This window comes from Lemur catta, chromosome 12 (genome assembly GCF_020740605.2).
Source record: "Lemur catta isolate mLemCat1 chromosome 12, mLemCat1.pri, whole genome shotgun sequence".
Taxonomy (NCBI): Eukaryota; Metazoa; Chordata; class Mammalia; order Primates; family Lemuridae; genus Lemur; species Lemur catta.
The window spans coordinates 62,907,596-62,929,446 of NC_059139.1; the positions used below are offsets into that span (position 1 = coordinate 62,907,596).

General features: G+C 34.8%; 1 protein-coding gene across 1 annotated transcript in view; it reads right to left on the reverse strand.

Moving 5' to 3' along the window:
• Positions 1 to 21,851, reverse strand: part of FAM172A (family with sequence similarity 172 member A) — a 412,613-nt gene that overhangs the window by 171,889 nt on the left and 218,873 nt on the right. Inside the window, exon 8 of the mRNA XM_045566294.1 lies at positions 16,101 to 16,220. Coding sequence (XP_045422250.1) covers positions 16,101 to 16,220 — 120 coding nt within the window. The remainder of the gene's footprint in view (positions 1 to 16,100; positions 16,221 to 21,851) is intronic.

Below are 21,851 nucleotides of genomic sequence, written 5' to 3' on the forward strand. Positions count from 1 at the left end.
AAAGGGCCTATACTCAAAGGAACATCTGAATAAAAATTGAGACATCTGCAGTAAAGTTTTACCTTCTCCCTAGAATGTTTGAGATGAACTCAGTGTAACACTGTCTTCCAAGAAAAGACAAAGTGATCAATGCAAGAACACATCAGGCTGCCTTGGACAGGCCAATCAATGCAAGAAAGAACCTTGCCCAGGGCCTTATGCAAATAGAAGCACGTCCTGCAACCTAGGGAGGGAACATGCGCAATAGATCAATTGGATCTAAAAAACCTTACAGCAATATCAGCTTCAGACAGTAAATATATACTGACGAATATCTCAAACTTCCTGCGAATTCTTAAAATGGGTTATTTTTAATAGCTAGTTAAAAACTCTTTCTGGGATCTGGAGTGCAGCAAAGTGGAAGAAAACATCATGGGAGAAATACTCAGCACTCCTTTTAAGACTGTGCAAATAAAATTCTGATTTCTTAAAATTTCTTGGGATAGCTGAATTTTGCTGACATTTCAGAAGGTTAAGTTTTAAGTGTGTTTATAATCATGAATAGAAAATAAAAATCAAAAAAAAAAAAAAACAACCCATACTGTTTCAGGTAGTTCTTGAACAAAGAATAAAATGAAAACGTTATAGAAGGAATGATTGAAGATGTAAAATTACAGTCATCATTCTCAGACTAAAATCTCACCCTATCACCAAAGATTATTCTCTGTAGTAGTTAACCAATTGATATAGAAACAGTTTTTCTTTTAAAGTTAATGTCTGCATCTCTAAGAATCACTCTAAAATCTAATTAGAATGTATAATAACCTTAAGAGCTAGTTAGTACACAAAGTTAGTACACAAAATTCTCTAACCCTGTTAAATGGTCTTGAAGGCAAGCCAGGTAATTTATAAGGCTACATCAAAAATGCTCCATTATTAGATCTTCAAGGGAATATCTGAGTGTAAAATTATTCCCTAAATATTTTTTAAACCAACTGTTTCTTAGAAATTTCATGTTTAAAAACCTTTCTTAAGTAAAAAAAGTGAAAATAATATTTTAAATCAGAATTATAATGCTAGCAAATATAATACATATACTATCAGGCAAATAAGAAAACTTTGTAAATATATATTAGTACACATGTACCTAAATTGTATTCTACTCTGGAATTTTAAATTTGAAAATTTAGCTTCAGATGCATTTTCATCCAGGTATGTAGCAAATGTTTCTAATATTAAAAAAAATTATATGATTCTTTTAGCTCTTGTTGGCAAACACTATATTAAATATGAAAATCAGTCATCTAATATAAAGTTCACTATTTGAAGCTGTTTATTTAGCTGTTAAAAGGACACAGATGTCTTAAAACACTGGCTTATTAGCCAATGGAAAGAAATATGAGACTATGCAGTATAAACAAAGCTCATTTTTTATTTTTCACATTTCTAGTGCTTTCTACATCGGTAAGATTTTAAGTTTCATTTTTACTCTAATAAGATTTTTTCCTAAGGCATAACTAAATAATATGTCATCCATTTGTTTGATCCTCTTTACTTAGACTTAAAGCTATATAAAAACTTTAGTATTTTACATGGGGAAAGCATAGAGATAAAGAATCAAAGTAATATAATACTCTTTCATAGCTTTTCAAGTATGGGATATCGGAAGAGGTACTTATAATAAATCAGAAAGGCATGAAGTAGGTTAATTATAGGGACTCAAATGTTTCCTTTTTTCCAATTTTAATTTCAAATATAAGAATTTTGAGTAGTCTGTATTCACAGTGAAATGTAAACTCCAATTTACAGTAAGTGAAATACAAAGGACCAAGCAACTATGGTTTAACTTTTTGTTATAATATTTAAATCATTACATTTTCTCCAATATGTAGGAAGAAAATGAAGAAAAGCAATTTTAGAGTATTATCTAATATTTGATATGTGTTGACATTGTCATAGGCACTGAATAACGAAATTCTATCCTTCTTGATATAAATTTGCACAATATGTGTGCTTCTTGCTTTTAAAAGCATATTTTCAATTTAAAAGGTAGATGTCAGATATGATGTTTAGTCTGCCAAAGAATTTTGTGCTTTATAAATATAGGGCAGAATTTCCTTAAATGAAGAGTCCCGCATTAATTAAAAAATACTAATTTATTAGAAATTTACTTTGTACAGTTTTTTTTAAAAAAAAAAACCATTAGAAAGAAGTATGTGTCACAGATAAATTTACAGATTCTGAGACTAGGCTGACTTGCATTTCTATATTGGTTCTGACCTTTGTGCAACCTTGGACAAGTTCCTCAACTTTTCTGAGTCTCTCATCTGCAAAATCATACAGGTAAATTAGGTCATACAATGCCTTATTAAATAACATTTAAGGACAAAATATACTAGTATCCTGACCTAGTGCTCTCTTTTGAGTGGCAGTTTGTAGCATAGTGGTTATGCATGTGCATGGGCTTTGGAGTCAAAAAGGTTGGGTTTAAATTCTGGCTCCATCACTTATTAGTTGTGTGACCTTAGGTAAGTTACTTAGTATTTCTATGTTAGTTTCCTAACTGAGGATAATAATATTACTTACATCATAGGGTTGTTCTTACATCATAGGCTGCTTGAATTAATATTTGCAAAGCACTTAAAACAATGCCTGGTACTTTGCAGGTGCTATGTTACACAGCTATTACTTATAGGCATAACTTAGAGATATGGGTAACATGAAGGAGCAAATGCTGATAGCAGAGATTGTTCCAGTGAGATTTGAAAGGTCAATTCTATTTAGTTGGTATTAGAAGACAGCTGTCTATTCCCAGCATCGAATGAACTGCAAAGAAGAGCCAACCAGTGGCTTGGCCAAGGAAACTCATCTGCTTTACAGATCCTCATAAAGTGTTTTCCATTTTTCTGCTTAAACTAAATTTCCAGAACACCATATCAAAACACATTCAAAGTTTAAACATAAATGATTTGGGGATTCTCTGTTATTTGAAATTTTCCACACCTTCTTTCCTCTTCACTAGTTTGAGTAATCAAGAATTGATTACAGTTACTTGGAATGCAAAGAGAGAATAAAAACTAAATGATCACATAATTTGACAGAGAAATATAGAATTGAACCCTGAAATACATGAAAAAACAAGAGGTTGCTTTTGGGACAAAAGTCACTATAATTAGTATATTATACTGTTTATTCTCCATAGGTACTTAATGAGAGGGAAAATAAACAAAACCCAACATTAACAACAAAGTGAGAGGTCATACTAGTGAAGGGAGAAAAACATAGTTAAATGTTTCTCATCTGTAAAATGGGGATGATAACAATACTTACCTCATAAAACTTGTATGAGGATTAAATGAGATAAAGTGTACAAACTGGCTGGGACAGCACCTGGTACACACTAAGTATCATTTAGACATTAGAAGTGATGAGGATGAGTAGGAAGATGCTGCTGCTGCCTTCTGCTTTGCAAAGACCCTGCTATGAATTGTTTAGGACTGTTCTTGACCCAACCATGTCTTAGACCCTCATGGCTGGCTGACAGATTATATGGATTCTATAATGATAGCAATGACAGAGCTCTATGAGAGTGAAAGAGAACTCTCAATACAGCAATAAGATATGAAAGTATCACTTCTGAGAATCTATTGTGAGATCTTTGAGAAAACACAAATGCTACCAAATGTTAAAGTTTATAATGTACTAAAGATAGTTAATATATTACAACATATTTAATATTTAGACATAATGTAAACATATTTGATATTTGGATAGATGCCCTAAAAATGTGTAATAGGAAGCAAAACTGCAAGTTTGAGGCTGCACCAGAAACAGCAGTAGAAACTTTCATTACACTATTAATGCTATTGGGACAAGGGATTTTTTCTGAGGTAAATTGAGCAGTTAATGCAACAAAGGCAAGACATAGGCCAGTGATCTGAAATCACTTTATTATTACAATTTACAGGGCATCATTTTACAGAGAAAGTCAACATTTCTTTGTTGTTAGAAGAAAGGCTATTAGAAAATCAACATTTATAATTATGAAGAATCCCTTGATGCCTTGTAACTGGAGAGAAGTTAAGATTAAGAATTTCTACAGTAGGAAATTGTTGAGTGTGTTTTATCTTTCCACCTAGTGCCTCTCCTTTATAACGATAAGCATCAGGTTTTTCTTCTAATCCAAATGTCTGGTCAATGTAGTAAAGAAATTTGGAGATAAAATGTTAGACATTAGATATTGAGATTTATGGACATTTAGGCATAAACTAGGCATATTCAAAGTGAGAATACTTTTAAATTATATGACTCGATTATAAATTGTCACTGAAATATTATATAGAAATTTTATTTGTATTCTAATGCTCTTTAGTAAACCTCTTTATGGGAAAAACTCAAATAAAGTATGGAAAACTAAGAAGAAAAACCTAAATACACTAATCTTATGGACTTCATGTTTGTGTTCCTCCTGTCCCTAAATTCTTATGTTGAAACTCAAACCTCTAATGGGATGGTATTAGGAGGTAGGGCCTTTGGGAAGTAATTAGGCTTAGATGAGGCCATGAGGGTAGGATTAGTGTCCTTACAAAAAGAGGAAGAGACTACAGCACGGGCTTGCTCTTTTGCTCGTGCGCGTGCTCTCTCTTTCCTTCTCTCTCTCTTGCCATGTGAGGATGCAGTGAGAACATGGCCATCTGCAAACCAAGAAGAAGGTCCTTACCAGATCCCACCCATGCTGACACCCTGATCTAGGACTTCTCAGCCTCCAGAGCTATGTAAAATAAATGTTTGTTGTTTAAGTCCCCCATCTATGGTATTTTGTTTTAATAGACCAAACCAAGATAGAAATTGGTATCAACAATAATGGGGTTGCTGAACCTAAAAATGAGAAAGTGGCTTTGGAACTGGGTAATAGGTAGAGGCTGGAAGAATTTTGAAGTGCAAACTAGAAAATGTCAATATTACCTCAAGAGGAATTTTAAAGGTGATACTGGTGACAGCACAGAAAGAGGAGAGCTGTATAAAAAGTTTCCGTCTCCTCAGAGAATACATAAATAATCATGTACAGGTGTTGGTAGAAATATGAACCTTAAGGGCAATTCTAATTAAGTCTCAGATGGAAATAAGAAACACGTTATTCGACAATCTAGAAAAGGCAATCCTTGGGATGAAATGGCAAAGAACTTGGCTGAAATGTGTTTGGTTGTGCTAGCGTTCTGTGGAAGGTAGAACTTATTAGTGATGAAATTGAATATTTAGCTGAGATTTCTAAATAAAGTGTTGGAGGAGCAGCTTGGTTCCTCCTGACTGCTCATAAAAAAATGCCGAGAAGAGGAAAACGAGGAAGAAATTGTTAAGCAAAAAACATACAGAGCTTACGCATTAGGAAAGTTCTCAGCCTAACCATATTGCAAAAAATGAGGAAGCATGTTCTAAAGAGAGCACTAAGGGTGTGGCTGAGCAAACATTTGATAAGGAGATTAGTATGGGTGTGAACCACAAACTCAATCAGCCATCCCAGCAGGAAAACTGCTAGTTTGAACTTCAGGGAAAGGAGATGGGACAGAGTGAAGGGAGGCTGTCAGACTTCATAGATTCTATAGGACAAAACAATAAAGCTAATTAGCTGTGAACTTGCATTATTCATTGAGAAAAGGGAAGCATGGCCCTGAAGCCCATTAGAGACCATCAGGGCCATCACTGAGATTTCAACAAGGCAGACCCGACCTCCAACAGAAGCCATGGGGGGCAGCAGTGCAGCCTGGCAAATCTGCGGGGGCAGGACCTCTGCCCAGCAGAGCTGAGGCATGGATGGCCCCAGCAGATAGTCAGGCATAAGCAGCAATCTGTCACATTGTGGGTGACATTGCCATTCGGTGGACCTGGGGGTCAGAGCATCTAGCCATAGAGGATTATCCTGAAGCCTTAAGATTTCATGGGATTTGCCCTTGCTAGGTTTTGACTTCCTTGGGACCCATCACCCCTTTCTTTTCTCCTATTTCTCCTTTTAGGAATGGGAATGTCTACCCTATGCCTGTGCCACCACTGTAATTTAGAAGCACACAACTTGTTACTTTCACAAGTCCATAGCTGCAGAAGAATTTTGCTTCAGGATGAATTGTACCTTCAGTCTCATCTATATCTGATTTAGATGATATTTAGATGGGTCCCTAGATTTAGAGGTAATGTTGGAATGAGTTAAGACTTCTCGGGCTATTGGGATAGAATGAATGTCCCCAGTAGCTTGTTGTGATTGTATAGTGGTTAGAATGAATATATTTTGCCTGGGTGCAGTGACACATGCCTGTAGTCCTAAATACTTGGGAGGCTGAGGTGGGAGGATCACTTGAGGTCAGGAGTTTGAAGCCAGCCTGGACATAGCAAGACTTGTCACAAAGAAAAAAGAAAAAGAATGAATGTATCTTACATGTGAGAGGGACATGAGTTTTGGGAGGCCATGAGTAGAATATTGTGGACTGCACGTTTATCTCCCTAAAATTCATATGATGAAACCCTAACCCCCAATGTGATACTTTTAGGAAGTAGGGCCTTTGGGAGGTAATCAGGTTTAGATGAGGTCAGGAGAGTCCCGCCTTGTGATGGGATTAGTGTTCTTATAAGAGGAGGAAGAGACTAGAGCGTGCTCTCGTGCATGCTATTTCTCTCTTTTTCTCTCTCTGTGTATCTCTGCCATGTGAGGATACGGCAAGAAGGCAACTGTCTACAAGCCAGGAAGTGGGCCCTCACCAGAGCCTGGATCTGCTGGCTTTATCTTGGACTTCTCAGCCTCCAGAACTGTGAGAAATACATGTTTGTTGTTTAAGCCATCCAGTAGTATGGTATTTTTGTTATAGGAGCCCAAACTGACTAAGACAATTAATAAATATTTAAATAGGAAATCTAGTTTCTAGAGGATATGAGACTTAATTTATTCAACATAATCATAGAAAACATAACTGAAACTTAGGGTTCGGATTAGGTTTAGCTATTTCCTTTGATCAGAGATTTCGGTATTTTCTTAGTTGAATTCCTAACCAATTTCCATTAATGGTCCTTCCAAGGGTCCAAAATTTCAGGGCCACAGAATATACATTTTGCACACTCAAGGATACTGACTCTAAGTGTCCCTGTTTTTCATCTTAGATGATCAACTTTGTCTTGCTGTCTATCTTCTTTATTCTATCTTGTGGCTCTCTATGAATGTTCAGGCCCTGCTTTCTTCATTCTGACCCAGCACAGCACCATCTGAGATCTGGTCCTGATAACATATTTACATATAAATCCAGGATCAACAACTATTTGTTGAGTATATACTTATTATATGTCTAGCCAGGCTAGGCAGCATGGTAGGAACAATGAAAATAATGGATTTGTTATTTATTTTCTACTAGTTAAAAAAAGATTTTGAGGTGACTTCAAGCAAAAGACAACTACATATAAGGACACTGATTAACAGACTGAGGCTGAGAAAAATCACTGAAATGGAAAACTAACCACAGCTCTGGGTTTCCAGGAGACAAAGGCAAAAATGAATTGTACAGTTTTTATTTTCTGACAAAAAGAGTGCATCAGTCCATCAACAGAAACAATTTTTCCTAGTACTTAATTCAAAGATAAATTTACTATATGGATCTTTATGTTGAAGAAATTACCACAATGACCTCTTAGATATCACCTCACTTCACAATTATCTTACTATTTTGGTCTCTTTGTTTAAATATGTTTCCTATTTAGACTATAACCTTCTTGGGGCCAGGAATCATGTGTTTTAATGTTTCCATAGTATTTGTACACAGTGGGCACATTTAATTGAATCAATGAATATCATTAATAGCAATTTTTGAAATCATTTATCTTGAGGGCATAATATTCAGTCCTAACTACAAGAAACAATTTTAAAGTATAAAGTCCAATTTACGTGGTTCAAGTGGCTTTACTGGGATCTAAATTCATTCAATGAAAAAGTGTGGAAAACTTATGTATGCGAAGAGAGAGAACTGACATATATGTAGGGGTTAAAAGTCTCCAATTCTGAAAGTTAAGATTGCAGAGGCCTAGAAGGGTATTTTTTTTTTTAAATCTGAGCCCAAAGAAGGTGTTAAAACCATAGCATGATCATCTCGGCTATAAGAGAAGAAAAAAATGATAGCCCTTCCTCCCCATCTCCTTTATTGCCACAGAAACCTGATAACCAGTATACCAAATTCAAGCCCTGGGTATGTATCTACATGCCCTCAGAATGCAGTATTCTCCTATAGTCTGTGCTGATCTAAGCCACATAATTGGACTTCTGCCTTAATTCATCACTCCACAGTCCTCTTGATTTTTATGCCTGCTACTGTCTTTCTCAAGTAGCCTCTTTCTTTCTCAGGAAAGGATTCCATTTCTGAACTCCCAGGCAATGGGTGAAGCCTTAAACTTTACTTTGTTAATCTTCCCTGCCACCACACCATCCTATCCTGGATCCTATTATTTTTTTCCTTCATTCCCTATAAGAGAATGAGGTGTGGTATGGTGTGGGAGAATAGGTATTCTTAGAACCAATTACTACATTTTGTTTGCTCAGTCACCACCCATTGCCTTGATTTTCCATTTCCCTACAACCAATTATACTTCCTGACTCAAACCTGAGCTTACCATTCTCTATAGATACCCACTTAATGACAGGTCTTTGGCTATTCCCTCCAAAGCCAACCTCTGCAGCTGAATTAGCTCCTCCTGAAACCATCCTGAACTCCACTAATAAGACCTTTGCCAAGATCTGGCTTCCATCCTTGTTCCCTCAAGTTTTATCTTAACATGGATATAGTACACTTCGAGTGGAAGTGTAACTGGCTCCCCTGAGTTAATCTGAGTAAATCATTTAATAAGGATTATTCAAAGTACAAGTTAAATGGCTTTGACTGCAAAATTTCTTGTTCTCTAGAAGCCCTTTTCAATTTGAGATGTCAAATCAGAGGTGTCACTGTGGTTGGGAATTTTATTTGTGGAAGGGCTTGCAATGAGTGATCATTATAAGGCTATGGGAACAGCAAAAACAGCCCTATTATTAACTGAAATGTGTTTTTCAACCATCTTTCTTATAAAAGGCTTACAACAGCCAATCATACTCTCATATCTGCAGTAAAATACAAAATCTCTCATTATTAAGATCTTTTGTAGAACCAGTGGAAAAAAGTATTTCTTATATAACAATTTATATTTAACAAATTAGTACATCAATTTCTCTGAGTTCTCCTTAACATGTTATTGTGCTAATTTTGCCAAGCAGCCCGTGATTTCTTGACAGTCTTTGTTGAACCAAGAGATAAAGTGACCAATCTCTCAGCTACATAGATGCAGGAAGGCTAAGGCCTGGATGCAGCCCATCTATGTGGACACTGAAAAAAAAACCTCTTCCAAGGGTACTTCCAATCGAGTAATATGGATCCTTTATTTTACAAAAAGATCCCTGCTAAAGACAGTGAAACTTTTCTCCATTTCAGCTGCCTTCTGAACAATCTGATCTTGTGACTGAGGGATACAAATATTAAAGAGCACAATAAGTTCTTAGGGAAATGATCTATTGAGAATGAAAACAATCACAACTAACATCATACTTAATGGTGAAATAATGAATGCTTTTTCCCTTAAAATTAGGAATAAGATAAGAATGACCACTCTAGCCACTTCTCAACCTTGTAGTAGAAGGTCTAGCCAGGGCAATTTGGCAAAAACCCGAAAATAAATAAACTAATTAAATAAAATGCATCTGGAAAGAAATAATACTATCTGTATCACAGATGATATGATCTTGAATATAGAAAATGTTAAGGAACCCCCCCCCTACAAAAACTATTAGAATTAATAAATGAGTTCAGGAAAGTTGTAGGATACAAGATCAATATATTAAAATCAATTGCCTTTCTATACACCAATATAGCATAATCTAAAAATGAAATTTAAAAACCAGTTTCACTTAGAATAACATCAAGAAGAATAAAATACTTAGGAATAAATTTAACAGAAGAAGTATAAGACTTTTACACTGAAACCAACAAAGCATTTTTGAAAGAAGACCTAAATAAATGGAAAGAAAGCTCATGTTCATGAATTGGAAGACTTAATATTATCACAATGGCAACATTCCCCAAATTGATCTACAAATGTCATCAATCCTAATCAAAATCCCTGCTCCTTTTCTTGCAGAAATTAACAAATTGATCCTAGAATTCACACGGAAACGCAAGGGTCATAGACTAGCCAAAACAATTTGGAAACAAAGAACAAACTTGGAGGACCTACCTCATGGTTTCAGAACTTACCACAAAGCTATAGTAATCAAGTTAGTGTGGTGCTTGTATGAGGACAGGCATATATACATCCATGAACTAGAATTCAGAGTCCAAAACAAACCCTTACACTTAACAGTCACCTGATTTCAACAAGGGTGCCAAGACAAATCAAAGGAGGAGAAACAATAGTCTTTTTCAACAGATGGTGTTGGGATAACTACATATCCACCTTCAGAAGAATTAAATTGGACCCTTACCTCACATAATACACAAAAACTAAAGTGACAAAAATAAAAACTAGATAAATTGAACTTTATCAAAATTAAAACTTCTGTAGTTTGAAGGACATCAAGAAGGCGAATCAGTGACCCATAGAATGGGAGAAAATACTTGCAATCATATATTGATGAGGGATTTGTACACAGAATAGAAAAAGAACTGTTAAAAATCAACAGTAAAATGGCAACCCAATTAAAAATTGGGCAAAGGATTTGATTTCTCCAAAGAAAATATACAAATGGCCAATAGCACATAAAAAGAGGCTCAGTATCATTAGTCATTAGAAAAATGAAAAAAAAAATAGAACAAGAAACTACTATACCCATTAGGATAGTTAAAATAAAAAAGACAGATAATAACAAGTGTTGGTAAGGTTTTGGAGCAAGTAAAAGAACCCTCATACCTTGCTTGTGGAATTATAGTATAGGGAGTAATAGCTAATGGGTATGAAGTGATGAAAATGTTCCAAAATTAGATAGTGGTAATAGTTGTACAACTCCATAAATATGCTAAAACCCATTGAATCATATACTTTAATTTAATTTAGTTATTTTCCTCATTTATTGCAAAGACTATACTTAGAAGACAGTCACAGAGAAGCAATCTTTTCAGTCAGACTGAGAGCTGGGGATGCCAGCAGCAAGGAGATTATAAGAGACTTATGCCAGAACAAAAAGGATTAAAAAATCTAACGTGAAAGAAGTGATTAGGCAGAATTCTGAAATTAGCCAATATTTAAATGGAGAGTAGGGAGAATTAATGTTTAGTTAATAAAAGAGTTATTGTTAAGGCTTAAACTGTATACATTAGTCAACTAACTATGCAGATATTTAAAACTAATCATGTTGTTATATAGGGTTTTCAAACTTGGAGGGAATAAGAGAAATATCATGTTGTTTTTAGATTATTTAGGCAAAACGAGACTTAGAGATAAAACAACACTTTAAAACAAAACTAATTAGTATGTATCTTGTAGTTATGTTACAAAAGGCAACTAATTTTTACTGAATTACCTAGATTTTAAAGTAGGTTTGTAATAGTGTTTTCGGCCCAAATTATTTTGATACTATAATAACTCAATTTTTCTTTCTTTTACCTCCCTTCTTTTACCTCCCCTTATTTCTTGATTCTCAGCAGCCCAACTTTCAGCTATTTTCATTGATCACATTAAGCAGATATCCTACCAATATCCAATTTACTTTGTTCTTCGTGGACAAAATGTAAATGATACTTCTTTAAGGTCATAGTTAGCTGATGTCACTAAAGGTAAAAACTAATTATTTTAGTTCCATTCCATTTTTTCTTCAGTGTAAATCCAAATTATGCTCCAGGCAATTTAAAAAGATCTACTGAGAGTAGACTGAGGTTGAGTGTCCTCATATAGCTATGTCCAAAAACTAGTCCTCTATCAGCTGCTGAAGGGCAGCTTAGGCTGCCTGGAGGCCAGGGAGCCCGGCATGGAACAATGGCAGGAAAATAGAGTTCCCTTCATTCCTTAATTCACATGCAAGTGAGGTGCCAATCAAGTGCTGACAAGCATGGAGAGACTAAAATCAAAAGTGGGTAGAGATACTTTCAAAGGGAGCTGTTTTCACACATTTCTAAGTGAAGTTTTTAATGGTGGTTGTGAACATACCACTAATAACATGGAAAACGAAATAAAAGTAATAAGGAAAATACTAATTTTATATCAGCTGAGATGACTCAAAAAATATGAACACTCATTTAGGCTTACAGAAAGAAACATCAATGCAAACTGACTTACTGAGCATTGCAAAAAGGGAAGGGAAGGTAAGCTGAGATCAGTAACTGGGCATTGACAAGGAAAGACTGCTCATTTCCAAATTAAAAAAAAAAAAATTAAGGTTACTTGGTTTGGTCAAACTGATCACCTAGAGAGAGAAGAGCAAAGCACTCTGAAATGGCCAACAATGGAAGCAATGTTATCACTTCATCAAAGTGGTCGGAGAAAGAGATGATGAAAAAGGTCCAAAACCGCATTGTTTTAAAATGACAGTTAATTTTCAAAAAAATAAGCGTGAATTTTTTAACAACTACTCTAAGGCAAAAAGTAAGCTGCATTATTTGTCTTTCCAAATGAATTTGGTAAATGCATTCTAATTATGATTATTAATTCTATCAAGTAAAATAAACTTTCTAAGACAGAAAGTTAAGGCGTTGTAAATGATAGTTTAATAACTGTAACTTTACATGCTGGCATTATTTTAGAGAAAAGATAACATAGGCAGATATATTAATTTTGAAAATTCACTATGTATTCATAAGATAAACAGTACTTTCCTTTTGTCTCTAATGACTGAATCCTTGAATCCATACCAGAGTTGTCTCATCCATATTTATTTTTACTAGGAACACAGAAAATTTAGAGAATTGGAAATTTGAGTTGTTAACACATGATGAGAGTAAAAGTAGTGAAAAGAATATTTTTAATATCACTTTTCTCATTATAGTGAAGTGTATATTGTTTTTATGGGGTTAGATCTGGTTAAGTTCTAAGATTTACTACCATAAAATGAACACTGGTTTTGAAAATAAATCTGACTATAAGGTATTCTTCAGGAGAAATTCGACACTTTAAGATAGGATATAATCATAAATTATGGCCTCAGTTTTCAAAAACAACAACTGGCAAAATATTAAAGCTCTACAACTATTTTGTGCTCTAAATTTAAAAGTAGTTTATCTTCATACACCTATTAGCTGCACATTTAGTTTTAAACTATAATTATATAAAACTTCAATTTTAGTAAATGGCAAGATACATTTCATCACAAGTCCTGACTGATACCTGTTATTCAAACAATAAGAACTATAAGTAACTGCATTTACTGGTGAAACCGTACTTGCTACAAAGTTTACATTTAACATAAATTTTCTTGGAATTCATGACCTAAAGAAGAATGTGAACTTGTGTAACAGTGGTAGAACAATTATTTCTATGCATTCAAACATGATGCTATATACTAAGACTGTTCTCTAAGAAATATGTGTGTGTGTAGAGTCTTTAATCATGAGTAAAATCTTATAATTAAAAAAAAATTTAAAATTTACTGAAATACAAATGATTTAATATCTGATGTATACAATGTGCTACTGAGACAAGAAACTAAACCAAAATTTAAGATTTATGTATTCACAATTCACTTTCTTGTAAGCTTAATATTAAAATTTTGAATCCATGTAAAACAATTTCATATATTACACTTAGACTGAAAATCCTGAGAGAACGAATATTTGTCAATATTTTCCCCTTAGAACACTGGTAAGAGCAGGAAAAAGTGTTTTCAGTTTAGGCAAAAGCAAAAGGTTTAAAAACATTTCAATGTTTATTGTTCCTTTTACAATGTTATCTTTTAAAAAGCCTTTTGAAAGAGAAACATAGTAAATTTAAATATATTAACCAAATTTATAAAAAATTACTGTAAAACTCATCATTGTACACTGTTGTTTGCTTAGAGGAATCCATTTTATCAGCCCCCCCTTCTTCAGTTGCCACCGTCTGTATGCTTCTATGCTTCCATTACATACCCCAATCAAGGTTATTTCACAAAAAGTGAAAATGTAAGAAGTTGAGATAGTCACCATTAATATTTTAAAATCTAAACAACATATATTACATTAAATAGACTTCTCAGCTCTGGCGTTGCCTGACAGATATGTGATGTGCCAGTGGTTATATTATATTCCTCCTCCCATGCATGTGCCTCCTGCAGAGATAGCAGACTACAGAAGCTGACCCTTACTGAGACCATCTTGTCTCTCTGACAAAGCTCCTTTTTAACTTCTTACTTACTGGTTACTTCCTGTGATGGAGAAAAATTTTAGCTCAGCTTGTGATAATTTCACAGGCCCTGAGGACCCTGACCCTAATAGCCTCAAGGTCAGAAGTCAAGTCTTGTTCTGAAACATCTGTGTGCTTTATATTAAAGTGGAACAAAAGTGGAGAAATATCCACCAGTGTGTGACAAGAAGGACGGGCAAAACAGGACTGACACATTGGTCATCTGTTAACCCTGGCATCTTAAGTTCATTTTTAAAACTGTCCAAAATACACTTAAACTCCAAATTTGGTGTACAAAGGTTTTTTTATACACTGTCTTAAAGTGAAAAAAAGAAAAAAGAAAAAAAAGGAATTTATGTTTTACAAAACTCTGAAATTTGATTAGCCTTGCAGGATTTTAGACATATTTTAAGTCACTCTACAAGTCAAGAAATTTCATGTTTTAAGTAATTTAACGGCTTACAAAGAAAAAATAAGCTATATATAACTATATCTATGGAGATGCAGATATATATATCTATATAGCTATATATCTATATCTGTATGGATTGAAGAGAATTATTTGAAAAACAACATTTATATTTTAAAAGTACATCATACTAGTGTGTTAAAGAGCTATCTTAAGATATCCATTATATATATCAAAATAAATAAATTAATACAGCAGAGTTAAAAGTACTTGAAAATTATGCCTAAAAGTGAAATCAATTTAGGAAATAAACAATTTAACTATTTATTGATCTTAAGAGAGTACAAGCAAGCATTCGTAGATTTAGGTCAACTAAAGTATCCTCAGGTGTCAGGTGTTACCACCAGTTTTATATCTAAATCATGTGGATAAGCAATAAGGTGTAGGGAGGTTGAAAGGCCACAAAATTATATTTAATTTCCATGACAAACAGAAATATACACCAAAGTCTAGAAACATGAAAATCAGACAATCAATGCGGTGCCCGCTTTTAATGTCCACTAAGATCTATTTAGATTTAAAATTATTAATATCAACTGCACTTTTATCAAATTAATCATTTTATTATATCACTGGTACATTCCTGTAACAGGGATTATGGGCATGGAGGCACGAATTCTTCGTTAGTGCACTTTTAGTATTGATTATATCATGTTAACCATACTGGCACAAGATTGTGATACTTGTAACACTGCATATAAAACACACAAAATTCGAAAATTTTGTTAACTTTTTCTATTATATACACATAATCTTAACTCCAAGAATCAGATTATTTTGAAATGGAAAGATTTTTATGGCCAAACAATGCATTCTAGTTAGAAGCAGATTAATGGAAGTTTTCTGATAGTTTTAATACTAATTATATAAATTCTGATTAAGTATCAAGTACTAACTAACTACAGATAACAGTTAAAAATTATCAAAATATTCCCAAATATTCAAAGGATCTCTTGAAATTTTAAATACTTTACAGATAATATAAGCTTCAATGGTGTATACATAAAACAGGAAACATAAATATCATGAAATACACAGAAATTAGTACTGTAATGTAAAAATTAAAACATAATATGTAAATAAGCAACAGGCAAAAAGCCTTCTGGTTAGCACTGAAAAGCTCTGTCACCATGAAATAAATTAGTATACTCTTTTCAAACATAGTAAAATTATTTACTCAAAATATTTTATTTTCAGCCTTTATCAAATAAGTTAAAGTACTACAAAGGAAAAGGGAGTGGAGGGGATAATCTGTAAGGAGACTGGGAATTAAAAATAGAGTTAAATGTGCACTTACCAGTTCAACAAAAGCAAGTCCTCCATAGCTGTGAGCAACAAAAAACACATTCTCAGCTGCAGACTGGGCTATAAAATGGTCCCAAACATAGATTGCATGTTCTTCAGGAGAACCATTTTCCTATAAAGAAAACAAATATCATATGTTACATATTGTATCTAGTTATCATAGTAATCAACAATTAAATTATACGCTTGCCCACATGACATAAGATGGTTATAGCTCATTCAAAATAAAAGCAATACAAAAGAAATACACTGAAAATTAAAATTAGAGATTAAGTTACTATTAAACTATTAGCAAAGTACTGCTGAGCTTAACTGCTACTATAATCTTCTGAAGCAAAATATTAAAATAAACACATTTTTGAACAGAAACATTCTAGGTATACCTGAGATATTAAAATGCATCTAAGTATATTAGAATTGCATAGCAGAAAGTTATAGTGGTCTTGTGATAAAACAATATTAACACTAAAAAAATTTATGTATTATACATTCCTATATGTAGGTCTGAAAATATTTACATTATACATACATCTAAATTATTTGATTTATAAGATTTTAAGTATCTCTGTGGCTGCAAATAAGGAAAAAGTGAATAATAAAATATTTTCTATTGAAATTATTGAGAATATACATACTTTTTTCTAAAAGCATTTTCTATACATATTGTTTTCTGGAATTGGGAAAGCCTAACTGTATAAGCCTAGGTGTTTTTACATCTCTCCTAACTTGCTAAATCCTAACAAATATATTTATATTACTTAAATCCCCAAAATTCTGTAATAACTTCATTTTCCCATATTTATTTCTATAGCTGACACATATTATACTTAAAGCAAAAACCTGGATAATGTGAAAAAAAACAATTAAAAAAATCTAAATAATATTCTGCGTGGTGAGCATTGTTGGGGGGGAAGGGCACTTCTCAAATCATGGTTGGGATGTGGCAAAGTCATAACATGTAACCAAAATGTTCGTATCCCCATAATTTCCTTAAATAAAAAAGATTAAAAAAAATCTAAATAATATTGATCAAAAAGCAAACTGCTAAGAACACAGATTATGAAAATGTATTGTACAAATACTTAGAAGCTTTAACACTAAAAGACTAATTTTCTAAGAATGTCATGAGTATTCTTAGAATACTCATGAACACAATTTATTTGCATTTTCCATCTTAGAAATTTTATAATAACTTATTAAGGTCCATATGGATGGCTTCACCTGCCATCTAGATGCTGTTGTTCCCTACTGTCTATCTCTGCCCTAAATTTCTCTGCAGAGCCACAAAGCCAACTGCTTAACAGTCATTTCCTTTTGGATGTACCATAGACACTTCAAACTCACCCAATCCAACACTATACTGTACTAAAAACCTTCGAGACAGAGTCTTACTCTGTTGCCGGGGCTAGAGTGCCGTGGCGTCAGCCTAGCTCACAGCAACCTCAAACTCCTGGGCTCAAGGGATCCTCCTGCCTCAGCCTCCTGAATAGCTGGGACTACAGGCACGCGCCACCATGCCCAGCTAATTTTTTCTATTTTTAGTTGTTTGGCTAATTTCTTTTTATTTTTAGTAGAGACGGGATCTCGCTCTCGCTCAGGCTGGTCTCGAACTCCTGAGCTCAAGCAACCCTCCTGCCTTGGCCTCCCAGAGTGCCTGGATTACAGGCGTGAGCCACCACGCCCGGCCTAACCTGTGTCATTTCTATGCTCCCCACGTCCAGCTGAAATTTTAGAATCATCTTTTCTGTCTCCCTCACATTCCCATATAATCCAACTATCTCTTAAATCCATCTACTTCTCTCCATTCTCATTTCATCTGAGTTAGCTCAAGCCACCATCATCTCACAAGTGGATGGCTGCAACAACCTCTAGCCCAGTTTCCCTGTCTCTAGGATTGACCATTTACATGCTTTACTCCTGCAGTGAGAATAACCTTTTAAAAACGCAAATATGATCATGTTGCCAAGTTACTCACTTCCTGTTTAGAGCCCTCCAAAGTTTTCTCACTGCCCGCAAGATGAAGTTCAAACTCCTCAGTATGACATTCAAAGCCCTTCATGATCTAGCTTTGTTCTATCTCTCATCATTGCCCTGCAAAATACTTTGACTCAAAAGACATTCCTTTGCCCCCTGAGACCACAGAGAATATTCTCTGTGTTCCAGCTACAGGGAGCAACTTGCAGTAACAAAACTGTGCCATGCTTTTCTTATCTATGGATGCTTTCATTTGTCAAGAAAGTGGCCTTTGTGCTCTGTCCTCACTTCCCACAGTGCCTTCACCTGCATAATCCCTACTTGTCCTCTAGGAAGGGTTCTTCCCTATCACCCCCAAGAGCTAGGTAATGTGCTCTAACAACACCTTGTGCACGCTTCCCATTATTGGACTGAAGGATTTGCGTTGTAATTACTAGTTAGATTATCAAATTCTTGAGGCCAAGAATTGTGTGAATAAAAACACACATTTATCTTCAGGTTGATTACCTACAACTACCTTGTAGTCATATACTAAAATACAAATATACTTTCCAAGATATCTGTTAATCATATGAAATTACTCACACCTAAAATATACATAATGAGTAAAATAATTAGAAGGAAACTCTTGTATAGATTTTAGGCTTTGATAATTTAACTTTCATTGGTTTAAAAAGTAGGAAAATGTCATGATAAGAATGAGGATAGTGGTTAACTCTAAAGAAGGAAGACAAAGTTGTGAGTAGGAAATAGATTTCCAGTGGCTGCCAGTGTTCCATTTCTTAACTGGGGTGGTAGTTACACAAGTGTATTCTTTTTAGTTATTCTTTAAACTGACCAAACATATTTAGCACTTTTCTGTAGATATATCTAGAGTGACCATAGAATTTATTGTGCATACTTTTGAGAGTGAAGAAAGACATTATTAGTAACTGTACTGGGATAACAGGTCTAAATTGAGACTATCCAGCAAAAACCTGGACACCTGGTCACCCTACTTATATCTTAGAAGGAAAGAAATGCAAAAGCAAAATAGGGAGAAACTTAACAGAGTTTCCACCTATTGATAGTTGGCAGAACTAACCATCTGAAATACCTGTGATGGTCCTAAATATTCTATATATGGACAGGATAAATATATATAGATTAGATTATTCTGTCTATATTAAGCCTTGTGCTGAAAGTAGAAGTATGATAAGAAGTATGCCATGATCCTGGCTTTTAATAGGTTTGAAATTTCACAGGAGTATTATGAAGCAGCAGTGCGTGACGAGTATTACTTTCCCTATTCCTATTGGAGTGTCTTGGCACCAAGTCCAATGGGCCCATTATAAATCCATACTATCTGACCTCAGTGAGGTTCTCCCTGCTATCTTTTCACAGTCACCAATTCTTCCTTTATACTGTGGGGATTCTATCTGTCTCATTCTTTCCATTCCCACCTCAGTTTAGGTCCACTTACAATGAACTCCTAACTAGTCTCATTTCTTCTAGTCTTTCCCTTTACTGTGTTGCCAGATCAAAATCTTTCTGAAGCCCTACTCTTATTAAGCCACTCTCCTGCTAAAAATGTCATTTACTGCAATGGCTCCCTTTGCCTACAAAATAACAATAACTCTTTAGCCAACATCTTCTGTAAACCTACCCTTGTAATCTTTCCTCTCACTATTCCCAGGGACTTTGTGCTCCAGGCAAATCTGTATCACACATACATAGTCTGAAAACCCTAGGCAAACCTCTAGCATGGAATTCAGTCTGGGATCATATGGGTAACGTAGCTCAGATTAGGCAAACCCTAAAGGCAGAGAACAGTTCGGTAATCCACATATGAGATGATAAAGACTACAATACTCCTCTGGGTGGTAGCAGAGTGAACAGAAAGGAAGGGATAGAATGAATCATAAAGGAAGAATGAGCAAAATTTTGTGACTCACAAGATATGAGGAGAACTGCTTGCCAGGTCCAAATGGCCCATCTATGACTAAAGGAGAGCTATGAACCAACAGTTCTTTCTACTGTTTAAATTTAAAGACTACTGTTTACAGAGATTAGTACTATAGCTGAGTCTTTTCCTCCACAGTCCAAGGAAACAGTATCTGTTAATAGTAGCCTTTGAGCAGTAGGAAAGAGAAACCTCAACTTTTCCACGTGCCTCAAATACTTAAATATCTTAAGCCTGACTCTAAGGTTATCAAATTATTCTTTAGTTTTAGGCATTAAAGCCAAACATTCTAAAAGGTGAAAACATTGAAAAAATGTCTACAATATCCCCAAGGGGGTCTTTTATATCTATACAACTAAACTGTCCAACCCACATGACTATGAGTTTGTTGGGCCACACCAGACATCCATTTACTCAAAAAGAGGGCAGGAATCAAGACTGCCAGCACAGCAGCACCAGACATTCCTTTTCAGTGGGATCCTCACAGCAGTTCCTGCAGCAGCCCACACGGCCTTCTGGGAGTTACTATCTTTGGTCCACAGGGTGTTAATTCAGGCATGAGGGAATCAGACTCACCTTAGGCAAATGCAAGAGTTATCCTGGCTTAAAAATATTATACCCCATAGAAGCCAATACCTCTTGAAATAACTCCATAGGCCTGGCTTTCAAGATCCCTTCCCATAACAGACAAGTCCAATTACAAGAGTCACTACTCTTAGGGAAGAGTGAAGCTATGATATTTATAGTCCATTCTAATTCCTGCTAATCCTGATGCAGTTTACCAATTAGGGATCATTTTCTACCATAGGCAATGTTGCCTAGCAATCATCCACTTAGAGTGGATGCTATGCTGTGCTGCCCAGAATCCTTTCAGTTATAAGGCACTCATTTCCTGAGCTGTGGAAATGTTGGCGGTAGACTGCCTTAGCTGATGCACTCTCTAGGAATTGTCCTTGGCCAAAGAAATCTACGTTGCTTCAGGTTACAATCCTACCACTGGACCCTTGCCTAAGGCAGGACATCTCTGAAAAGTCACCCCAAATCTAGAGATCACCATGGGGTTAGCTGAGGCCTTTGTTGTATACATTACAGTTCAACTCCTGCTGAATTCTATATTTTTTACCCCCCACAGGTGCTGATCCCAACAAAACTCCCCAACAAACTTCCAACGTGCAAACTTCCATTTTAAAATCTGTTATCTGGAAAACCCAACCTAAGAGACTACTTTATAAGGCTTCCAGGGAAAAAGAGCCAGAAAGTCAACTCAAGGTCAGAATCTCATGCAGAAGCAGAAAGGACTGTTTACTAACCTTTGACCTACAACATAAGAAATATATGAAAAGTATTTACAACTATTTATATGTATTATTGTAACATCTGTGTTTAAAACTACTGCAAAATGTTGTTGATTCAAGGTTACCTGCCAGCTCTACCACAAGCCATAGTAGCTTAAATTGTATCCTATACCATGTCATGGGTTCTTCTCTATTCTGTTTCTATAATCTGTCAAATCAGTTTTCTTTCCTCTGGAATGTAACCAACTTGAAGACAGATTATCTTTTTAATTCATACTGTATATACAAAGCATGCTATAGGCACTCAATAAATGATTAACAATGGTAGTGCCATTGGCAATGATACTGTGGACAAAATATTGAGCACATTTTAAAAATCACAATGAAGGAGTGTTTAAACTCCATTTCAGGAATCTAGCTTCTAATAATCTGGAATGTGGCAAAAGACTGATGCTCAAAGATGTTTATCACTCTCTTATTTATAACAGCAAAAATTTGGAGAAAGGATAAGTATCCAATAATGGAAAAATAA